We start from the raw sequence: 21,292 nt of genomic DNA, 5'->3' as shown, positions 1-21,292 counted from the left end.
TGACATCTCATCCTTCTGCAGCATCAACTGTCAGCACTCAAGGGTTATAAGTAGTCTTGGGGAGTTACTACAGTCTTAGAGAGAGCAGTGCTGAGAAACCGTAACTGTCGCAAAGTGTAGAAAGGGATCTGAGCAATCATAGTGGATAGTCAGAAAGAAATGAAAATCCCTTTTTAGGTCTGAAATGCATCCAAACACCAACCAGAGGGTCTATATGTAATCTACATTTGTTCTTCAACACATGCCTTTCCACTGTCCTCCTCCCCATCCTATCATTCAACTGTTTATCCTCAACTGATTTTACCACTTTTCTTCCTCTGATTACAATTTAAAAATGTATGCAGTTGACAGGGAAGTAAAGACCAGCTGGAGCATTGTGACTAGACATTTCCTAACCCTAGATAGTTTTGGAAGTATACTGAATGGGTGGGGGGAAATGTGGAGAGAGGGAGGAAGGGCATCATAGTTGAGCCTTATCCTGACTCTGGAGTGTGATCAAGATCAGGAACCCTGGCTGACTTTTCTTTTCCCTAACCTGGGCAGAAGGCAAACTGCAGCACCTCAATCAATGGATCCTGATTAGCAAACTCAAACCAGACTATTATCAGGATTAAATCTGAGGCACACTGAGCCATCAGTAATCTTGTTATGGTTTCAATCAGGCTTGTGTCTGCTGTCCATCCACTGGGGGAAAAACAAAAATTCCAAATGATTGATTGACTGAGTCAATATTTGGAGTAAGTTAGTTATGAACTTGTGTCCTGTTTGAATGAATTGGAATTTAGCAGAGAGACAGGACAAGGTAAGTACAAAACTTTCCTAATGATTGAATAAAAGTTTAATCTAGCTATGAAACAATCCTAATGTGGAATCAAATTGCACCATTTCATTAAACACAGTGGATTTGATGCTTTCAATTACAAATTTTTAAACAAATAACATAGTCCCTTTTAACAGAAGGGACGTGTACACGTCTGAGAACCTTTCCTATTCTGGAATAACTTGCAGCAGAAATTGGGAAGCTCAAGAAGTTCCTGCTTTAAATTGGAATCTCAATACCAAAGGACCAGTTACAAAATATTTTGGCTGATTCCATGTCCGCGTTGAGAGTTTGACCTATTTTTCTTGTGACTGTGTGTTGATGATGTGATTGACAAGCTCGTTTTAGGAGATTTCAGGGTTGTTCTATTGATCACGCCATTTTACAGTATGGGCTGAATTTTGTTCATCGTCGGAAACGGGTTCATTAGCGTGGGGTGGGGAGAATCACCGTAGAGCCATCTGCCATGGAACCCAGCACCATAACGTTGTTTGCTGATTTTGTCGGAGGCAGGGAAGTTCCGTGGCAGCACCGATGCCCCGATGCGACGGCATCATCATTTAAATGTTATGAGTACTGTTTTAAATAAATGTGAATCTCATTTCCCGTGATCCAACGAAGGGTTCTCAATTTTGTGTGTGACCGTGCGAAACTCACGTGCCTTCAGTTTCTCGACTTTCAAAAGCTGGTGTCTTTGAGGCACGAGTCCTGGTGCTGTGAAAGGGAAGGTAACTTCATCTGAGTTATTTAGGATAAGTGGGGTTTCCAGTGACCATTGCTGCTATGCTGAGCCTGGAAGGGGCCTGTGTGTGAATGGGGTGGAAATCTGCAAGGGGTTTGTGTTTGAATGGTGGGGGGGGGGGATCTCTGCAAGGTGCTTGTGTTTGAATGGAGGGGGGGGTGTGGAGGAGAGTTCTGCAAGGGGCTTGTGTTTGAATAAGGGTTGGGGTCACCCTTGCTCAGACATCTGACATGGTCAGAATGATGACCGGAGGTGGGGGGCTGCTTGCTGAGTGACAGAGTATGTTCACAGAGATGACAAAGATAGGCAGAGGCCATTCAGAGCACAGAGTGCAGCCCTCCGTGGAAACCTACAATTACCCTATCAAGGTATTTGTCAGGCAATTTTAGGCAGCATTTTTATCCTATGTTTTAAATATCATGTTTAAATGGAAAGCATGAAATGGATCTTGTACCCATGGCTGTCAGGTTCCTATGTGAGAGCACTGCCAACTCAGGCAAGCTGACACATAAGAAAAGAAGCCATTGGGCCTATTGTACCTGTGCCAACTAGAAATGGCAATACTATTTCGGGATCCTGTCCCTGCATCCTTTTATATATTTTTTTCTCAGATACTTTTGCAATTACTTTTTGAACAATGTTATAATCTTTGCTTCAATAGCTGCTTGTGATAAAGCATTATAGAACCCAAGTTTCATTCCCATGCACTGGTGGCTCACATGTTTTTCTCGCTGCAATGTTTCGGACCATCGGTATCTAACTTGCACTTGCCCTGAGTTTTCTTGTGGTCCTGCTGAGTGGGTACAGGAGGGTTGTGCTGATTCATGATGCCAGCCTCATTGGAGCCTTCGTTTGGGTGTTGAGAACTGTCCTTGCTGCCCTTGGAATTCTCATACATTGCACGCCTGCCACAAGGCCAGTCCTTTGCCTCTTACAGCAAAGCGTAATCCTGTGGGCACGTTTTAAAGCCCTACTCTCAGATCATGTCCACAATTGGATTCAGGGGCAGTTGTTTTCTTCCTTTGTCTTGTGCCTTTGTTTGCTCACTTTTTTTAGGATTGGATTTATTTTGAGTTTTTTGTTGTTTTGAAAATAAGATGCTCTCTCTTATTATTGAAAGTACTTTGCCTGAAATAGGCAACAGCACTCTTCTGATAGTATGAGCATTCCTTTGGAGTTTCCAGAGGCCTGTCATTGGCTGCTGTGTTTTCCAAATCAAGAGTGGTCGTACAAGCAGCATACAAGTGGGTAGTGGGGAAGTCTTTAATAACCCTGCCTACCATGTGTGCAAGATTTCCTTGTAAGGTGAAACATGTGTCATTCATGAATATAGGTTATCTTATGGCAGTGTTAGAGAGAGAAAAGATAACAAAGCATCTTTTGAGTATGCAACTGGTAAAGAGGGGGAGGGGAGTCTTTGAGTGAGTGTGTGAGTTGCAGGCATGTCTTTGCAGAACACTGCTGAGAGTCAACTGCAGGACTCACTTATCTTAGCAAATGCCATTAAAGTGTTCATCGGAGTTTTTTCATCTGGGAGAATGACCTCTTTACTGAAGTTACTACATAGGTGTGTGCAGTCACCTCTACCCAGGCAGTCTTCAACAGATACTGCACCCTATGTGACTTTACATAGAAAATATGCAGACACTGTATCCTATGAGTTTTAAACTGACAAGACTGAAACACTCTACCTGAGTTTTAAACAGATAAGGTTCAATCACTGTACCCCAGGAATGTTAAATAAATGATGTCCAAACACTGAACTGCAGGAGCATTACAGTAGGCAGAATCTGTAGAATCTGAACACCTAAGAATTCTGCAGCAAATAGGGGTCGCAAGTTTAATGGTAGCAGAGGCCAGACACTTCAAATCTCAAGTGTTTTAGAATATACTGGATCAATAGTCCAAGACACCAAACCTGAAGGGGATTATAGTAGACTGACACTGAGTTCCAGTAGTTGTATAGTAGACAGTGTCCCAGACACTGTATCCCAGGAGTTTTACAGGAAATTAGTGAAATGTTAACTGAATTCTTTCGGTTATCCAGTGTGGATAGAGATTACTGAGGATTGAAAAGTAGGTATCATGGCTCCATTGGCTGAAAATGCTGGCAGATGTGACAAGTGTTGTACAGCAGCAGGTTTGACAGCAGTTGAACAGTTTGAAGTTCCTCCACAGGTGGGGTGGGGAAGAGGGGTTGTGGGGGGTCGGGGGTGGTGGAAGCTCTAACCAGTGGTTGGGTAATGCCCCGGAAAGGGCAGCTTCATATAGGGCAGCCAGCATAGGTCCAGCAATGGGGCTGGGGTGCAGGGAGTTATACTTGCTAACTTGGTGGAGTTTTACTGATTATTTTGCTGATGGATGGAAGCACAAAGAAACTACTCAGGATTCAGGAACATTTTTTTCATAAAGTTCTACTCATGTCAAAGTGTTTGATTAACAAAACTGGCAACATCAAATGGTTGTAACTGGGCTCCCAATGTTCAAGAATAACTAGTTTTAACAACAGTGGCAACTTATATTTATATAGAATCTTTAACATTAATAAAACGTCCAAAAGTTTATTTTTATTCATTCATGGGATGTGGGTGTCGCTGTTGTTGCCTATGCCTAATTACCCTTGAGAAAGTGGTGGTGAGCTGCCTTCTTGAACTGCTCCTTCTTGAACTGCTGAAGTTCATTTGGCATAGGTACACCCACAGCGGTGTTCGGGAGGGAGTTCCAGGTTTTTGACAGTGATATAGTTCCAACTCAGGATGATGTCTGCTTGGAGGGGAGCTTGGAAGTGGTGGTGTTGCTGTGCATCTGCTGCCCTTGTCCTTCCAGGTGGTAGAGGTCACAGGTTTGGAAGGTGCTGTTGAAGGAGACTTGGTGAGTTGCTGCAGTGCATTCTGTATGTGGTACACACTGCTGCTACTGTGCATCGGTGGTGGAAGGAGTGAATGTTTAAGGTGGTGGATGGAGTGCCAATCAAGCAGGCTGCTTTGCCCTGGATGGTGTCGAGCTTCTTGAGTGTTGTTGGAGCTGCACTCATGTTGCCTGAATGTTGTCCAGGTCTTGCTGCATGTGGACATGGAGTGCTTCAGTATTTGAGGAGTCACAAATGGGACAGAACACTGTGCAATCATCAGTGCACATCCTACTTCTGACCTTATGATGGAGGGAAGGTAATTGATGAAGTAGCTGAAGATCGTTGGACCTAGGACACTACCCTAAGGAATTTCTACAGCGATGTCCTGGGGCTTAGATGTTTGGCCTCCTGCAGTATAAGGGTTTGAAAGGGTTAATGCCTGGGACAGTGTAACACCTCCCACTATGACGATGTAAGAGATCACATGCGAGAGAGACTTGAAGAAGAAGTAGCATGGCATCAGTGGAGTTAGACATACTTATGTAAAGCTGTATATAGTTCCTTAATAGGTAATAAACTAGTTATTATTAAACTTACCGAAGACTCAGTAATCCCGTCAAGCTAGACTAACCAAACATACATGATGGTGAACAGTGATGGTTCTTGCCATACAACACCCAGAAAATTTTGAAAAGAAGACTGGAAAGTCAGAACTGAAAAAAGTGGTACCAAAACAGCAGAACTAGAGAAGAGGCTGTGAGGAGCTCCAGAGCTGCTCCGTGGATGAAGTGCAGGCATGGAGAGTCAGGAGTAGGCTTGCAGAGGCATTCAGGCTGCACCACAGAGGTGTGGTGGTCTGTGACAACAAATCCCGGTCCAGCGATCGCAGGCTTCGAGTTGGAGAACCAATGGTCGAGGATCTGGTAAGCAACCCTTAACAAGGGCGGATCTGAGGTCGACACCATTACACGTGGCGACCGCAAGGCAGAGGAAAAAAAAGTGGCTGCAAATACTCAATACTCCAGGTGAAGGGAATGAAGAGATTATTGAAATAATGCTGCAAAGCTGCATTCAATAAATAAATACCTAGTCTAGCAGAGAGATATCCCAGGGAAAGACAGTGACAGCAGCGGGAGGCAGTGTGAAGTTGAGAAGAGTGGGAAAACATCACATACTGGAGGGAAAATTTAAAACAGCAATTAAACGACCTATAAAGTTTAGAAAAGCCATGAATCTTTAAATTTATGCTACCAGAGAGGTTTGGACACATGGAAGGGCCAAATCAAACTCAAAACTGGTCACTTTGGAGAAAATTTTTTTTGAGGTACAGAATTGCTTAAAAATTAGACAGCAAGTTTGAAGCAGAACAACACATTACTTTATTCCATGGGAGCAGTAGCAGATGACGTTATTGCAAGACAAGGCATTAATAAGATATCAGATAAATTTGAAGAAGTCTTAAAAACCTTTGATAATTATTTCAACCTGAGGAGCAATAAGATTCTAGAAAGAGCCAAATTTAACAGAAGGGTCCAGAAACAAGGTAAACCGATAGCTGCTTTTATTACTGACCTTTACAGGCTAGTTGAAGGATACGACTATGGAGATCTAAAAGCAGGATTAATAATGAGACTGCATTGTAGTAGGTATTGCTGATGAATCCCTTTCGGATTTATTGCAGTATAAGCAAAACCTCATCCTAGACAAAGCAATTCAGCTGTTGAGACAAGCAGCGGTCCAGAGGAAGAACAGAGCAATCCTGAGAGGTGAAGAAAAACAGTGGTTCAGGAAACCTCCAGCGACCGTACAGTTTCTTAAGCACAGGACTGTAAAAGAAGCATCAGAAAAGAAGGTACTCTTGGGTGGGAAAGTGCATGGTGCCATGAAGCCCTGCCAGTGCTGTGGCACCAAAAAGACCCACAGGCTCGAACAGTGTCCTGCAAACAAAGCAGAATGCTTTCACTGCAAGAAAGTTAGCCATTTTGGGAAGATGTGCCAAAGTGAAACCTCTACTTTCACAAGTTCTATTGGAAAAGTTTTCACACATAGAGCTATTAATGAAGTTGAACAATCTCCATCAGAAGAGAAATCAAAAAACTTCCTTGGTGAGATCAATGACCCTAATCAGGCATTCTGGTCTGCAGATATATATGTCAATAGACATATCACCAACTTTAAACTATACACTGGAGTAAGTTTAACAGTTTTATCAGTCAACGAACTGTGGTTATCAAAGCATTGCTTGCAACCAACAGAAATTCAGTTACATGGTCCAGGAGGGAATGAACTGAAAGTCAAGGGAAAACTACAGGCAACACTGCAGTATAAGGGAAAGAAGATACTGGAAACACTGTATGTTCCACAGAATCAAGAATTTTCTCCTTTAAGTAGAAGAGCTTGTATATCAGGAAAATAGAAGAAGTTAAGCAGCAAGAATCCAAGAGTCACTTCCAAAAAGACTTTCCGAAATTATTTACTGCTCTAGGAAGACTTACGACCAAATATAGTATTAATTTGCGAAAAGATGCTAAAGTTGTATGTCTTTTCATGCCGAGGAAGATACCACACCCACTAATGAAGCAAATCCAACATCAGCTGGAAGAGACAGACCACAAACCCCTAGTTTCCTTACTTGATGAAAAGGAGCTTGCTAGAATGCCTCTGTGAATCCACAGCTTCTGGCTGAGGCTCATGAGATTCACGTATGAAACAGTATACGTACAGGGCAAGCTGCAAACGACAGCAGATGCATTGTCCAGAGCTACTGTTGACCATTCTACACAACAGGATGTTAACTTTATTAATGAAATTGGGTCATATTCTCAGTTCACTGCATCAAAAAGTTCCAAGAAATTCATCATGCACAGATGCAAGATAAGAAATGCATCCATATCCACCCATACTGCATGTAAAGTTGGCCACAGCAGCGCCCAAGTGGTAAGTTGATGAAAATCTTTGAGCACAGAAGGCACTTTACTATTGTGGATGATTTGCTGGTATGTGACGAGAGGCTGGTGATTCCGATCTCACTCCGGACAGACATATTACAGAAATACACCAGGGCCACATGGGTATCACGAAATGCAGAGTACGGGCTCAGTCAACCGTGTGGTTGCCGGGAATTTCGAGAGATTTGGAAAAAAATGATTCTTAATTACCAGGTAGGTGCAAAGCACAGATCACACCAGAGGTAACCCCTTATCTCGAACCAATTTCCAACCAGACCATGGGAATATCTGGCAATGGATCTCTTCATATTTAATGCAAAATCCTATCTGATTGTCATTAATTATTTTTCCAAGTGGATCAAAGTCAAATGATTGTACACAATGACTACTGAGACAGTCATTCAAGTTTTAACAGAAATTTTTGCTACACATGGTATACCTGACCAGATAGTTTCCAATAATGGTCCACAATTTGCAAATGACTACTTTACACACTTTGCGGAAAACTGTGGATTTGTACATCTTCCAAGTTCCCCTAGACATCCTCAGTTTAATGGTGAAGCTGAAAGAGGAGTCAGAACTATCAAAGCAGTGTTAAAGAAGAATGAAGATTTTCAAACAGCACTCCTAAACTACTGAACTACTCCATTACTATGTGCATTAGCACCATCAGAACTGTTAATGGGAAGGAAGCTTAGAACACAACTTCCAATCCTACCCAAAGAAATTACTTCCAAGAAATTATCAAAGAGTTCCAGACAGAGAAAATTCTTATCAATAAAAACAAGCTTATAACTATAACAGAATATATTATACCAGAGACCTACCTAAGTTGATGGAAGGAGAAAAGTTTTGGGTACAAGAGCAAGGCAGAGAAGAAGTAATTGTCCAAAGAGATGAGAATCAACAGAGATCTTATTTAGTATAAACTTCAGAAGGTACTATAAGAAGAAACAGGAGAAATCTTATTTCTATTCATCAAAGTTGTCAATCAGTCATAAATCTGGATGAACCAGATGTTGAACCTGAAATTCAGAAAACACCAGATACTACAAACCCAATGAAGGCCATCCAAGTCAAGAAACAAGATTTCAGAGTGAGACTACTGATCTTACAAGTCTGACAACAACATGATCAGGGGGAGTTTTGAAGCCTCCTGGCAGATTGAATCTGTGATGTCAGAGACTTGGGGGGAGATGGGGTAGTATGTAAAAGTCAAAATGAATGTACAAAGAAAAATGGATGAAGACTTGTGGGGGGGGGGGGGGCGGAGATGTAGTATAAGGGTTTGAAAGAGTTAATGTCTGGGACAGTGTGAGTAACTCCTTCCACTATGATGACGTAAGAGATCACATGAGAGAGAGAGAGAGAGAGAGACTTGAAGGAGAAGTAGCATGGCATCAGTGGAGTTAGACATACTTATGTAAAGCTGTATATAGTTCCTTATTATGTAATAAAATAGTTATTGTTAAAATGTAACAAAGACTCAGTAATCTCTCCTCATTATACTAATCAAACATACACCTCCAACAACCACAACCATCTTCCTTTGTACTAGGTATGACTCCAACCAGTGGTGAGTTTTCCCCTGATTCCCATTGACTTCAATTTGACTAGGGCTCCTTCATGCCAGACTCGGTCAAATGCTGCCTTGGTGTTATGGGCAGTCACTCTCACCTCACCTCTTGAATTCAGCTGTTTTGTCCATGTTTGGAACAAAGCTGTAATAAGATCTTGAGCCAAGTGGCCCTGGCAGAACCCAAACTGAGCATTGTGAGCAGGTTATTGCTGAGCAAGTGCCGCTTGATAGTACTGTTGATGATACCTTCCATCACTTTGCTGATGATCGAGGGTAGATGGAGCAGTAATTGGCTGGATTGGATTTGTCCTGCTTTTTGTGGACAGAACCTATGTGAGCAACTCTCCACATTATCGGGTAGATGCCAGTGTTGTAGCTGCTTCACAGAGGCATTAAAAAACAAAATATGATACATGTGTGATATGAGGGCAGATGACCAAAGGCATATCCAAAAAGGTAAGTTTTAAGGGGTGTCTTAAAGGAGGAAAGAGAGGTAGAAAGGCAGAGAGGTTTAGGGAGGGAATTCCAGAGCGTAGAGCCTAGGCAGCTGAAGGCATGGCCACCAATGGTGGAGCAATTAAAATTGGGGATGCTGAAGGAGTCAAAATTAAATGAGCACTGATATCTGAGAGGGTTGTGAGGGTGGAGGAGGTTACAGAGATAGGGAGATGCGAGGCCATGGAAGGATTTGAAAACAAGTTCAATCATGGGTTGATGAATACCACAGAAACATTGCCACTTGTTATCCATCAGGCAAGTGCCTTTACCACCAAAACTAATTGACAATAAGTGGGGGTAGTGGTAAATGTCAAACATTTCCTACTGTTGTGGCCCACTGGGAACAGAACTGACCATTTGTGGATTGCAATTCAGAGAAATGGATTGGCTCACTAGGTTTCATTGAATGGCAGGTTCTGGTCTCTGATTATGTTTTTTCTTGTCCAGACAAACTAGGTTTGCTATCAGTCCCTGAAGATGCTGAGATGTTATTGGTGTTTGGTGTTGCTGATGCTGGTCAGCTGTACAGGAGATGTAAAGAGCTCAGGTAGGTGCCGAGTTCACACTGATGCTGCTTTGAGTTATGTATTAAGGAAGTCTGTTGAGAAACAGAATTGACAGTATTGCTGCATAAAGACAGGGAAATAGCTAATGTATCAATATTGTCCCCTGTGATATGAAAGTTTTTTTTGGCATTAGAATATTGCTCAGTTTGGTACTGTTTCTTGAATGGACACTTGGACACATATCAAATTAGCACTAGAGGCCTACAATAGACTGTCTTATATTAAAGTACAAAGGACTAAAAAAGATTCTGAAGTCCACACAGCTCATCCCAAAAACTAATACCTCTCAAATTCCCACTATCTCAAATGTCTATCCAATTCTTCCTTAAATTTTCCACATTATCTACCTCCATTGCTTCCTCAATACCTAAGGCTACTTTCAAGGGCCAGACCTGGGCCTATAAAGGGGAAAGACCGAAGTACTAATACAAGAGTGATGGTGGAGGGAAAATTTCTGGTCCTTCACCTTCAGTTTCCTGTGTGTGCGGCCCAGCGATACCCTAGCACACAGCTGACTCATGAAGCTAGTGGTGGAACTTGCACCATGACTCATCTCAAGTCAGGAAAGTGGCAGCAAGTTGAAAACAGGCCTGAAAATAAAAGGGCCTTTTTTGTCTTTTAAAGCTTCAGGCCTGGAAATTCACAGGCTGCTGCTGTGCAACCCCGATTCTCAGTGCAAGTCACTTCCGGGCTATGACAGTGCCATCTCAATGGCTCAATCCACTAAAATCAGGCACAGTTCAAACTGGAGTGAAACGTGTGGACATTGGACATGATCTCCTCCAGCTGTACACCTTGAGAAACTGTCTGCAATGGCTCCTTCCGCTTTAAACAACTGATCCTGACAGTGGCTGCACCTAATACAAACAGGCATAACTTACCTTGAGCACAATAATGGGGTAAGTTCAGGAAACTGAACACTTCACCACCGGCGAACTGGCAGATGCATGCAAATGAGATTGGAGGTGACTGGGTGGGCGCATCGTTGAACAATTCGGGAAAATAAGAACATTTGAGGAGAAGCCCTGTGAATTTGCATGCTGGCAATAGTTCCTACCTCAAAACAGCACTGCTAAAGGGCAGAAAGAAACAAAGAAATTTCACCCATCCTCTTTGTTTCAGTTTCACCCACTCTCACAGTCTGAGGCCAGAAATAGCACCATTTTAGGTTCTATGATGTGGGGACTATGTACATCATACAGTAAATCTTGTTAATAAAAGGTTTGAGCTCTGAACTATTCTTAAAGCAGCTTGTGTTAGCAATTGTGATCCCTTCCCTAACCTCACCACCAACAACTCTTCCCCGCCACCCCCACCTCCACATTTTTACAGTGTTTTACCAGAAGAATAAAGCAAGCAAAGTGCTAAGAATTCAGAAACGTGCAAACTGGTTCTGGGAAGAGATCAAGCCAGGATCTCTAGAGAGAGAATGCTACGAGGAAACCTGTTCATTTGAGGAAGCCGAAGAAATTTATAAATCCCGAGAGAGAACTGTAAGGATCTTTCGTCTGATAATTACATATGGATGTGTGCACATGTGTACATGCTGTGCCTGAGTATGTGCGTACATGCCCATTTAAGTCTGTGTGTTCATGTGCGTACTAGTCTGAGTTTGGATGCATGTGTATATATATTATATATACGTGCATGTTTATATGTTTGGGGAGTGTATAAGTCCGTGTATTTATGTCGTATATGAGTGTTTTTGTCAGCTGTGGTTCAGTTGTTAGCACTCTCGTCTCTGAGCGGGAAGGCTATAGGCTCAAGTCCCACTCCAGGACTTGAGCACTAAAATCCAGGCTGACACTCCAGTCCACTACTGAGGGAGTGCTGCATTTTTGGAGATGTTGTCTTTTGGATGAGACATTAAACTGAAGCCCCATCCCCTCTCAGGTGAACGTAAAAGATCCTGTGGCACTATTTCGAAGTGTCCTGGCCAATATCTATCCCTCAATCAATATCACAAAAACAAAATATCTGGTCATTATCACTTTGCTGGTTGTGGGAGCTTGCGCACAAATTGGCTGCCGTGTTTCCTACATTACAACGATGATTGCATTTCAAAAGTGGTCGTGAAAGGCGCTATACAAATGCAAGTCTTTCTTTTTGTATCTGTGTCCTGCATATCTTTGTATATTTTGGTATATAATAAAATTGACTCTAGAAGGGGGTGAGGGGATGAGGGGTTGAGTAGCTCCTTGAACACCATTTGCTTTACATTGCATCGCAAAATTGCTGGCGATAGGAGGGTCAGCCAACAGTACTGAAACTAGTTTTAATCAAATTAGTATTTGTCTGAGGCCATTGGCATAAATCACAGTTCATAGGTTGATGAGAGATTGATGGCTTTATGGTAGGTTAATGACTTCCATGAGTGGATCACAGGAATTTTAACAAACTTATTTTCTTTTAACAGTTGGAGTTCTGGTTTTCATACAAGAGTAAGTACTGCTTTTATCACTTCTTGTGAAATGACTTGTTTCCAAGATACCCCTCCCCTTAATCTACGAGACCCCTGACCAGGGAACTGTCGATCAAAGAGGATTACAGCCAATCAGTGTTCCTGGCCCCTTATGAAATATCTCAGACACAGCTGTCAATCAAACCCACTTTCCCAGGACAGACTGGAGCTAAATTCTTTGATCTCTGTCAAGGTCGCATGGGGCCCCCTGTGCAGCTCTACTGAAACAAAAGACAGCTGATGACTACATCTCTCATAATTGCATTAGATCAAACAGCTATTCATCAATGTGGTATGACTAACCAAGAATTCACAATGGCAAAGAAATTGAATGTGTTGGCCCCAGGTCAATTAAACAATTAACACTTTAAACAACTCATTTTATTTGTCCCAGTTTTTTGCACCTTTTAATTTATAGAGTTTGAATTTATGATTTTTCAGTGGAAAAAAATACATGCTATTTCTAGCATTATAAATATAAGATAAAAATTCAACACAGACAAAAAATATATTTTTGTTTTAGGGAGGAAAATCAAAGTTCTGGCAGGTGTGGGAAGATTTTACTGAAAGCTGATCAAACTGTAGCATATTTATTTAGTTCAGCCCAATCCAAACTCCATTATCTAAAATCCTCAGAGTTTTCCATTCACTCACATTCCAGACTGCTTGTTATCAAATTCTTCAAGAGTTTTACTGAATGCTTTTCTCTCTGTCTCACTCACAGATCTGGATCCTTGTAAATCTACGCCGTGCCACAATGGTGGTTTGTGTAAGACCACAGGCTACAATTACATCTGTCTCTGCCCTCCCCTGTGGAAAGGACAGCATTGTGAAACAAGTTTGTAGCTGCTTCTGATAAAGTGCATGAACCCACCCTCCCAGTAATGGGCATCATTGGTCTGTGTGTATGTATGTATGTGTGGTGCGGTGTACATGTTTGTGTCTGTGAATGTCCTTGTTATGGCTGTGTGATGAGGGGTTTGGGTGGTTCCCACTGTTCAACTCCCACCTGACCACAGCAAGTGTGTTTTGTTATTAGCGTTTAGCCCCTTGGTGATTTATTTGCCCAATAAACAAACAGCGAGAGGTTTTCTTGTAGGTTTAAAACAGAAAATCAATTATTTATTGATCAATATGCCTTAAACATTTGCTCGCGCGCACACACACACACACACTCATACACATATAGAAGAAGAGACAGATAGAGAGGGTTTAAATTGGGGTCAGGGGTCACAGTAAACCTGTTGAATTCTCTCAGAAATTAAGTTCTCGTTGGTTGCAGGCTTGAGGTGTTTGTAGGTTTCACTCTTGGTTGAAAATTCAGTTGAAGACAGTGGATCACTTCTAATTCACTGTTGTATAAGTGTAAATGTAGAATTCTACAGCAGAGCACTTCCTTCTTTCTGGATTTCTCTCAGCCCCTGAGCTGAAAACAAGCTTCTTTATTGCTTCTTTCTAACTTGGGCTGCCTTTTAAGGTAAAAATTTGTTACATCTCTAGGTTGGAGTCATACCTAGCACAAAGGAAGATGGTTGTGGATGTTGGAGGTCAATCATCTCAGTCCCAGGACATCACTGCTGGAGCTCCTCAGGGTAGTGTCCTAGGCCCAACCATCTTCAGCTACTTCATCAATGATCTCCCTTCCATTATAAAGTCAGAAGTGGGGATGTTCGCTGATGATTGCACAATGTTCAGCACCATTCACAACTCCTCAGATACTGAAGCAGCCCATGTCCAGATGCAGCAAGACCTGGACAACATCCAGGCTTGGGCTGATAAGTGGCAAGTAATATTCGCGCCACACAAGTGCCAGGCAATAACCATCTCAAACAAGAGAGAATCTAACCATCTCCCCTTGATGTTCAACATCCTGGGGGTTACCATTAACCAGAAACTGAACTGGACCAGCCACATAAATACTGTGGCTACAAGATCAAGTCAGATGCTGGGAATTCTGCAGTGAGTAACTCACCTTCTGACTCTCCAACGCCTGACACTACAAGGCACAAGTCAAGGGTGTGATGGAGCAGTCTCCACTTGCCTGGATGGGTGCAGCTCCAATAACACTCAAGAAGCTCGACACCATCCAGGACAAAGCAGCCCGCTTGATTGGCACCCCATCCATCATCTTCAACATTCACTCCCTTCACCACCGACGCACAGTGGCAGCAGTGTGTACCATCTACAAGATGCATTGCAACAACTCACCAAGACTCCTTCGACAGCACCTTTCAAACCTACGAGCTCTACCACCTAGAAGGACAAGGGCAGCAGATGCATGCGAACATCACCACCTGCAAGTTCCCCTCCAAGCCACACACCATCCTTACTTGGAACTATATCGCTGCTCCTTCACTGGAACTTACACAGTCTGTGGAGTGGATGATTTGATAGTCTTCCAACAGAAGCTGTATTCTTGAAATCCTCGGCTGGTCAAAGTGGACTTTGTGGTTGGCCTGCTTCACTCAGGGTTTTCTTGAAGGCAGACTGGTAGGTGGCTCTCTTCCCCTGGTCTCCGGCTGTAGCAATCTGTAGGCTTGGAGGGTCCACAGTTGCAGATGGTTTTCAAACTTGATATTTTCTGGGGAGAAAGAAAGAAAGGGCAGCCATACAACTTTCTCTGCTGCTGCAGTCTGTTTCTGCTTGTTTTCTCTGTCTAACAAAACTCCCAGTTTTTCCAAAGATGAATAGATGGTCACATGATTCTCTTAATCCTGTTTGATTTTAATGAGGTTCAAAGTTTGAAACCCAAAACTTCTCTCAGGTGGTATTGTCTGTGCTTAACCCCAAGAGGGACATCTCCATTTATGAATACCTCAAGATAACTTTGAATGTCCTAATGAGGGTAATCTAGATAATTTACTCAGTTAGCCAAAGCATTATCCTGGCTGGGCTTCTTGTTAGACTTTTGTCTCCTGTTCAATCTCCTGGTATATCAGATGCAAATTGCAGTGGCCATCTTGGTTGCCAGTTTTTAAAAAGTTAACTGTAGAATTTTTTTCCCATTAAAACTCTAATGTAAGTTTCCAACTGAAAAATTAATATTTCTCATTTGGCATATTGTGTTTCCCTGACAGAACCTTCAAGCATTTGCCAGTAACTCCTGTTACCAATACTTCTGCTTTCGGGTGGCATTTCATTAAATTTGGCTGCAAGTAGGGTTGAAAACAACCAGTAATCCTGAGGTTGGTTATCTCTTTACCTGGTGCCTGGGATACAAAAGGAGTCATTTTTCCTTTGTGCAAAAAGTTCTGGCATTTGCTCTGTTCTTGAGTTATATCAGACACAGGCTTACCACCTTCATTGCCATAGACACAGGCTTGACTACAGTACCTCCTGTTGGTTTTTTGGCATACCAACAATTTGCCTGGACACGCCCAGATTTGCCACACTGGAAACATGTCGGGTGGACCCCTACTGGTTTATCACCTGGGTTCCTTCTTTTAAATGTTGGAAACTGATCTAGTTTTCCTTCCCTCCTCCTTTTCTCTCAAGCCCATTTCAACTTCCTCTGCATCCCTACTATCTCTCCCTAGCTTGTAAGAGTTACTAGATGCAAACTTATCCTGAGTTAGAGATTTGTGAATTAACTCATAATTGTCAGTCATTTTTGCGGCTTCTCTTACTCCTGTAACTCTTTGTTCTTCAATGTGGGTCATTATACAAACTGGGATGCTATTGTTAAATTCTTCCAGCAACATCACTTCTCTCAAAATTTTCATATGAGGATTCTAGCTTGAGAGATCGTATCCAGCGATCGAAAGCCATATGTTTAATTCTCTCAAATTCAATGCAAGTCTTGTGTGGGTCTTTTCCTGGGATGTCTGAATTTCTGGCTATATGCTTCAGGTACGAGCTCATATGCATTTAGAATTGCAGTTTTAGTTTGTTCAGGCTGGAGCATTTCAGTTATGAAGAGACCGGAGAGACTGGGGTCGTTTTCCATGGAGCGGAGAAGGCTGAGGGGGGACCTGATTCAGGTATCCAACATTATGGGGGGCATTGATAGGACAGATAGGAAGGAACCTTTTCCCTTAGCGGAGGGGTCAATAACCAGGGGGCATAGATTTAAGGTAAGGGGCAGGAGGTTTAGAGGGGAGTTGAGGAAAATATTTTTCACCTAAAGGGTGGTTGGAATCTGGAACACACTGCCTGAAGGGGTGGTAGAGGCAGGAACCCTCACAACATTTAAGAAGTATTTATATGAGCACTTGCAACGCCATAGCATTCAAGTCCACGGGCCATGTGCGGGAAAATGGGATTAGATTGGACGGGTGCTTGATGGTCAGCACAGGCGCGTTGGACCAAAGGGCCTGTTTCTGTGCTGTAAAACTCTATGACTCTATAATCAGAGGAACTTTCTTCTGATAACAGAGAAAAAGCTTAGTGAGCCCTAGCCATGAACTCGCCTTGTCAGAGGAGAGTCCAAAATTCTTTCAGTCATTTTAGCCTGGTAGCTATTTTCTCAAATGAGATACAATATGACTCAATCTCCTCCTCATTAAATTGTGGCACTAACTGTGAGTGTCTTAGTACATCAAAGTTTTGGTCTGAATGGGGGAATAAAGTTTGAGTGGCTGTTGGAATTTTCATTTTGGGTTTGCAGCCTTTGTAACTCAAACTGTTTTGCTTCTTTTTCCAACCTTTTTCCTTCTGGAGCTGAAACTCTCTCTCTTCAATTTCCTTTTGATACTGTCTCTTCTCCCTTTTCAACTGCAAATGTATTTCTTCCCTTTTCATCTGCAACTGGATTCTAGCTAGAATTATTTTTTCAGACTCTGTTTCCATGCTTTCTGCTTTTGGTTCAGGGGTAAATTTAAAACTAAATAAGTTAGAGAAACCAGTTCAGGTTTCTTTGCTTTTTGTTTGCAACTGATTCCCACCTCTGTAGCTAAGCTTTTAAAAAATCTTCAATACTTAATTTGTTTAACATCATGGGATATGTCTTCCTACTCTACAAACTCCTTAACATTAAATGTGGCCATCCCTTTTGTTTTTGCACTGCGGAGAAAAAAACTAATACAAGAAGAAAACCTGCTTGTTTACTTTTCCACAATTTTAGAGGTCAATTTTCCTCCCATTTTCCAAATCTCTAATTTATCAGGATGTCAGAAATGCTCCATCCATCAATATTGGCGACCACGCTCTGGAAGTGGTTCAAGAGTTCACCTACCTAGGCTCAACTATCACCAGTAACCTGTCTCTAGATGCAGAAATCAACAAGCGCATGGGTAAGGCTTCCACTGCTATGTTCAGACTGGCCAAGAGAGTGTGGGAAAATGGCGCACTGACACGGAACACAAAAGTCCGAGTGTATCAGGCCTGTGTCCTCAGTACCTTGCTCTACGGCAGCGAGGCCTGGACAACGTATGCCAGCCAAGAGCGACGTCTCAATTCATTCCATCTTCGCTGCCTTCGGAGAATACTTGGCATCAGGTGGCAGGACTATATCTCCAACACAGAAGTCCTTGAAGCGGCCAACATCCCCAGTTTATACACACTACTGAGTCAGCGGCGCTTGAGATGGCTTGGCCATGTGAGCTGCATGGAAGATGGCAGGATCCCCAAAGACACATTGTACAGCGAGCTCGCCACTGGTATCAGACCCACCGGCCGTCCATGTCTCCGTTATAAAGACGTCTGCAAACGCGACATGAAATCGTGTGACATTGATCACAAGTCGTGGGAGTCAGTTGCCAGCATTCGCCAGAGCTGGCGGGCAGCCATAAAGACAGGGCTAAATTGTGGCGAGTCGAAGAGACTTAGTAGTTGGCAGGAAAAAAGACAGAGGCGCAAGGGGCGAGCCAACTGTGCAACAGCCCCAACAAACAAATTTCTCTGCAGCACCTGTGGAAGAGCCTGTCACTCCAGAATTGGCCTTTATAGCCACTCCAGGCGCTGCTTCACAAACCACTGACCACCTCCAGGCGCGTATCCATTGTCTCTCGAGATAAGGAGGCCCAAAAGGAAGGAATTTATCTAGCAGTTCAGATCCTGGCTTTGAGCCCCCAATTTGTTATGGCCACGTGGTGAGGGGTTTGGGTAGTTCCCACTGTTCAACTCCCACCTGACTGCAGCAAGTGTGCTTTGTTATTAGGATGCAAACCCTTTGTGTTTTATTTGTAAAATAGACAGTGACAGGTTTTCTTGCAGGTTTAAAACAGAATATCAACTATTTATTGATCAATACACCTTAACCCGAAATTGTCGCGACTGCATCCACGCGCACATGTACACAAGAGACAGATGGACAGGAAAAAGGGTAAGTGGCTATAAGTGGGGGTAGGTTTTGGGGGTCACGGTAAACCTGTTGAATTCTCATGGAAGTCCAGTTTTCGTTAGTTGCAGGCCTGAGGTGTTTGTAGACTTCTCTCTTGGTTGAAAATTCAATTGAAGATAGTGGGTCACTTCCAATTCACTGCTGTATAAGTGTAAATGTAGAATTCTACAGCAGGGTGCTTCCTTCTTGCTGGATTTCTCTCAACCCCTTAGCTGGAAACAAGTTTCTTGGATGCTTCTTTCTGGATGTCTCCCATTCTATCTCTCTCTGTCTCTAGAACTGCTTTTTAAGGTAAAAATGTGTTACATCTCACCTTGGCTGGAAGACAGGCATTTTCTTCCTTGTAGTGACCAATAATGGCCTAAGATGTGGCTACTTCACACCTTCTTTATTTCAGAAAAACCCATTCAATTCAAAAGTGTCTCTTGATGGGTTCTGGATGTGAATAAACTGGTTATGATGTTTCCACTTCACACTTTTTTCATTTCAGAAGAACCCATTCAATTCGGGAATATTTCAGGATGGGTGCAATTGAAGATTTTCCTTTGTCCCTGTCAGACAGTTTGAATATGTAAAGGCCAAGTCTTTTAATGTCCAGCAGCCATTTTGGAGCACACTGTTCACTTTTGAACAGAAAGGTTCATTTTTTAAAAGACAAAGTCAATTTTTATAACTCTTCAGTTTTAGTTCATAACTTTTCCTCATCGCACTTCTTGTATGCGTGACAGTATGGTTGGGTGTACATGTGTGCGTGTGCATATGTTTGTTTGGGTTGCTGCTCATTGCTGACCTTGTCAAGTTGGACACCTTCTTCCACACATCGTCCTAAATACAGACAATAAGCGATATTGTATAAACATTCAAACTCTGTTTAATTGACCCCTCACCAAAACTGCTGGAACCCCTGATTGGAGTGCGTTGCACTACTGCCTAAACAGGTCTTTTTTGTCAAAAATAATCTGTAGTACCTTTATGGTGAAGTAAACTTTTCAGGATCTTGGCACTCCCTCTACAATCTCTCCAAGCTCTGGGTCCTATGGCTGATTGACCAGGTAATGTTATTTTTAGTGCAGTACACCCATTTGACAGCAGTTTGCTTTGAGTTCCTTTTGGAATGGGATGGTCTGTTTGTGAAGCCCTGATCATACAATTATAGACTGATACAGCGCAGAAAGAGGTCATTTGGCCCATCATGTCTGCATCAGATTTTTGATAGAGCTTTCCAATTAGTTCCACTTCCCTACCCTTTTCCTATAGCCCTGCAAATTTTCTCCCCTTCAAGTATCAAAACCCTTCATGATTTTGAATGCCTCTATTCTCCACTCCAAAATAACTGTCCCAGCTTCTCTATTCTCTCCATATAACCAAAGTACTGCATCCTGCTTTCATTCTATTATTTCTCCTCTGTGCTCTCTAAGGCCTCGACATCCTTTCTAAAGTGTGGTGCCCAGAATTGAACACAACGTTCCAACTGGGGCCTAACCAGTGATTTATAAAGGTTTAGCATAACAATGCCTGTTTCTAAAACCATGGATCCCATGTGCTGCTTTAAATAGCTTTCTCAACTTGTCCTGCCACCTTCAAAGACCTGTGTATCTACACCCCAGTTCTCCTTCCTGCACCCATTTAACATTGTACCATTTGGTTTATATTGCCTCTCCACATTCTTCCTACCAAAATGAATCACTTCATGCTTCTTTCCATTAAAGATCACGTGCCATCTACATGCTGATTATATCCTTCTCACCATTTACTACATTTCTAAGTTTTGTGTCACATGCAAACTTTGAAATTATTCCCTGTATACCCAAGTTCAAGTCATTAATATATAGTAAAAAGAATAGTGGACTGAATACCAACCCCTAGGGAACACCACTGTACACCTCCCTCCAGTCTGAAAAACAACTGTTCACCACTGCTCTCTGCTTTCCATCCATTAGTCAATCTTTTATATCCCATGCCACTGCCCCTATAATTGCATGGGCTTCACTGACTGATGAGTCACTGAGTAATCCTGACAATGAGAGGAGTCATGTTTTTTCTGTTTGTGTGTTGTTCTTTGATTCAGGGCATCTGGATTGTGAATACAAGAACGGCTACTGTCAGCAGTACTGCAACATTGACAAGGCCACACAAATGGTAAAATGCAGCTGTGCAGAAGGTTATCAACTGAATGAAGATCAACAGACCTGTGTTAAAAATGGTACTGACTCCATCTGTCATTAACTCACAATTGTATCACTAACTATTGATCATGGTCACAAGCTGCATCTCTGCTAAGAACTGTCCAATCTTGATTAGTATGGGCAATAATAGTTTGAGGGAAACAAGCCTGGGATTTGAACTTGTGACCTTTTGGTTAAGGAGTTCAGTGTTCTAACACCAGACATCCCCTAGGATAGAGACAAGGTGGGACTTGTGTTGCTGATGAATAATCCTCCCCCTCTCACTGATGTGCAGCTATTGCCACAGCTCCCAAGGTTTCCTGCAATGAGCTGTGAATTATCATTACAATTTTAGACATAGGTGGGGAAAGAAAGGGTCCTA

The 21,292-nt window shown here is 42.5% G+C and overlaps 1 protein-coding gene across 2 annotated transcripts in view; it reads left to right on the top strand.

The window, feature by feature from the left end:
• The first annotated feature begins 703 nt into the window (after positions 1 to 703).
• Positions 704 to 21,292, top strand: part of LOC137375192 (coagulation factor X) — a 28,984-nt gene continuing 8,395 nt past the window's right edge. Inside the window, exons 1-6 of one of the 2 annotated variants that reach the window (XM_068041964.1) lie at positions 704 to 802; positions 9,886 to 9,985; positions 11,337 to 11,497; positions 12,421 to 12,445; positions 13,190 to 13,303; positions 20,814 to 20,948. In XM_068041964.1, coding sequence (XP_067898065.1) covers positions 9,916 to 9,985; positions 11,337 to 11,497; positions 12,421 to 12,445; positions 13,190 to 13,303; positions 20,814 to 20,948 — 505 coding nt within the window. In that variant the 5' untranslated portion in view covers positions 704 to 802; positions 9,886 to 9,915. Of the gene's footprint in view, positions 803 to 1,457; positions 1,549 to 9,885; positions 9,986 to 11,336; positions 11,498 to 12,420; positions 12,446 to 13,189; positions 13,304 to 20,813; positions 20,949 to 21,292 lie in introns of those variants that run through there. The other variant, XM_068041965.1, reaches the window with a different exon arrangement.

Source organism: Heterodontus francisci, chromosome 11, assembly GCF_036365525.1.
Source record: "Heterodontus francisci isolate sHetFra1 chromosome 11, sHetFra1.hap1, whole genome shotgun sequence".
In the NCBI taxonomy this organism is placed as follows: Eukaryota; Metazoa; Chordata; class Chondrichthyes; order Heterodontiformes; family Heterodontidae; genus Heterodontus; species Heterodontus francisci.
This window is presented reverse-complemented; position numbering and strand designations above follow the sequence as displayed.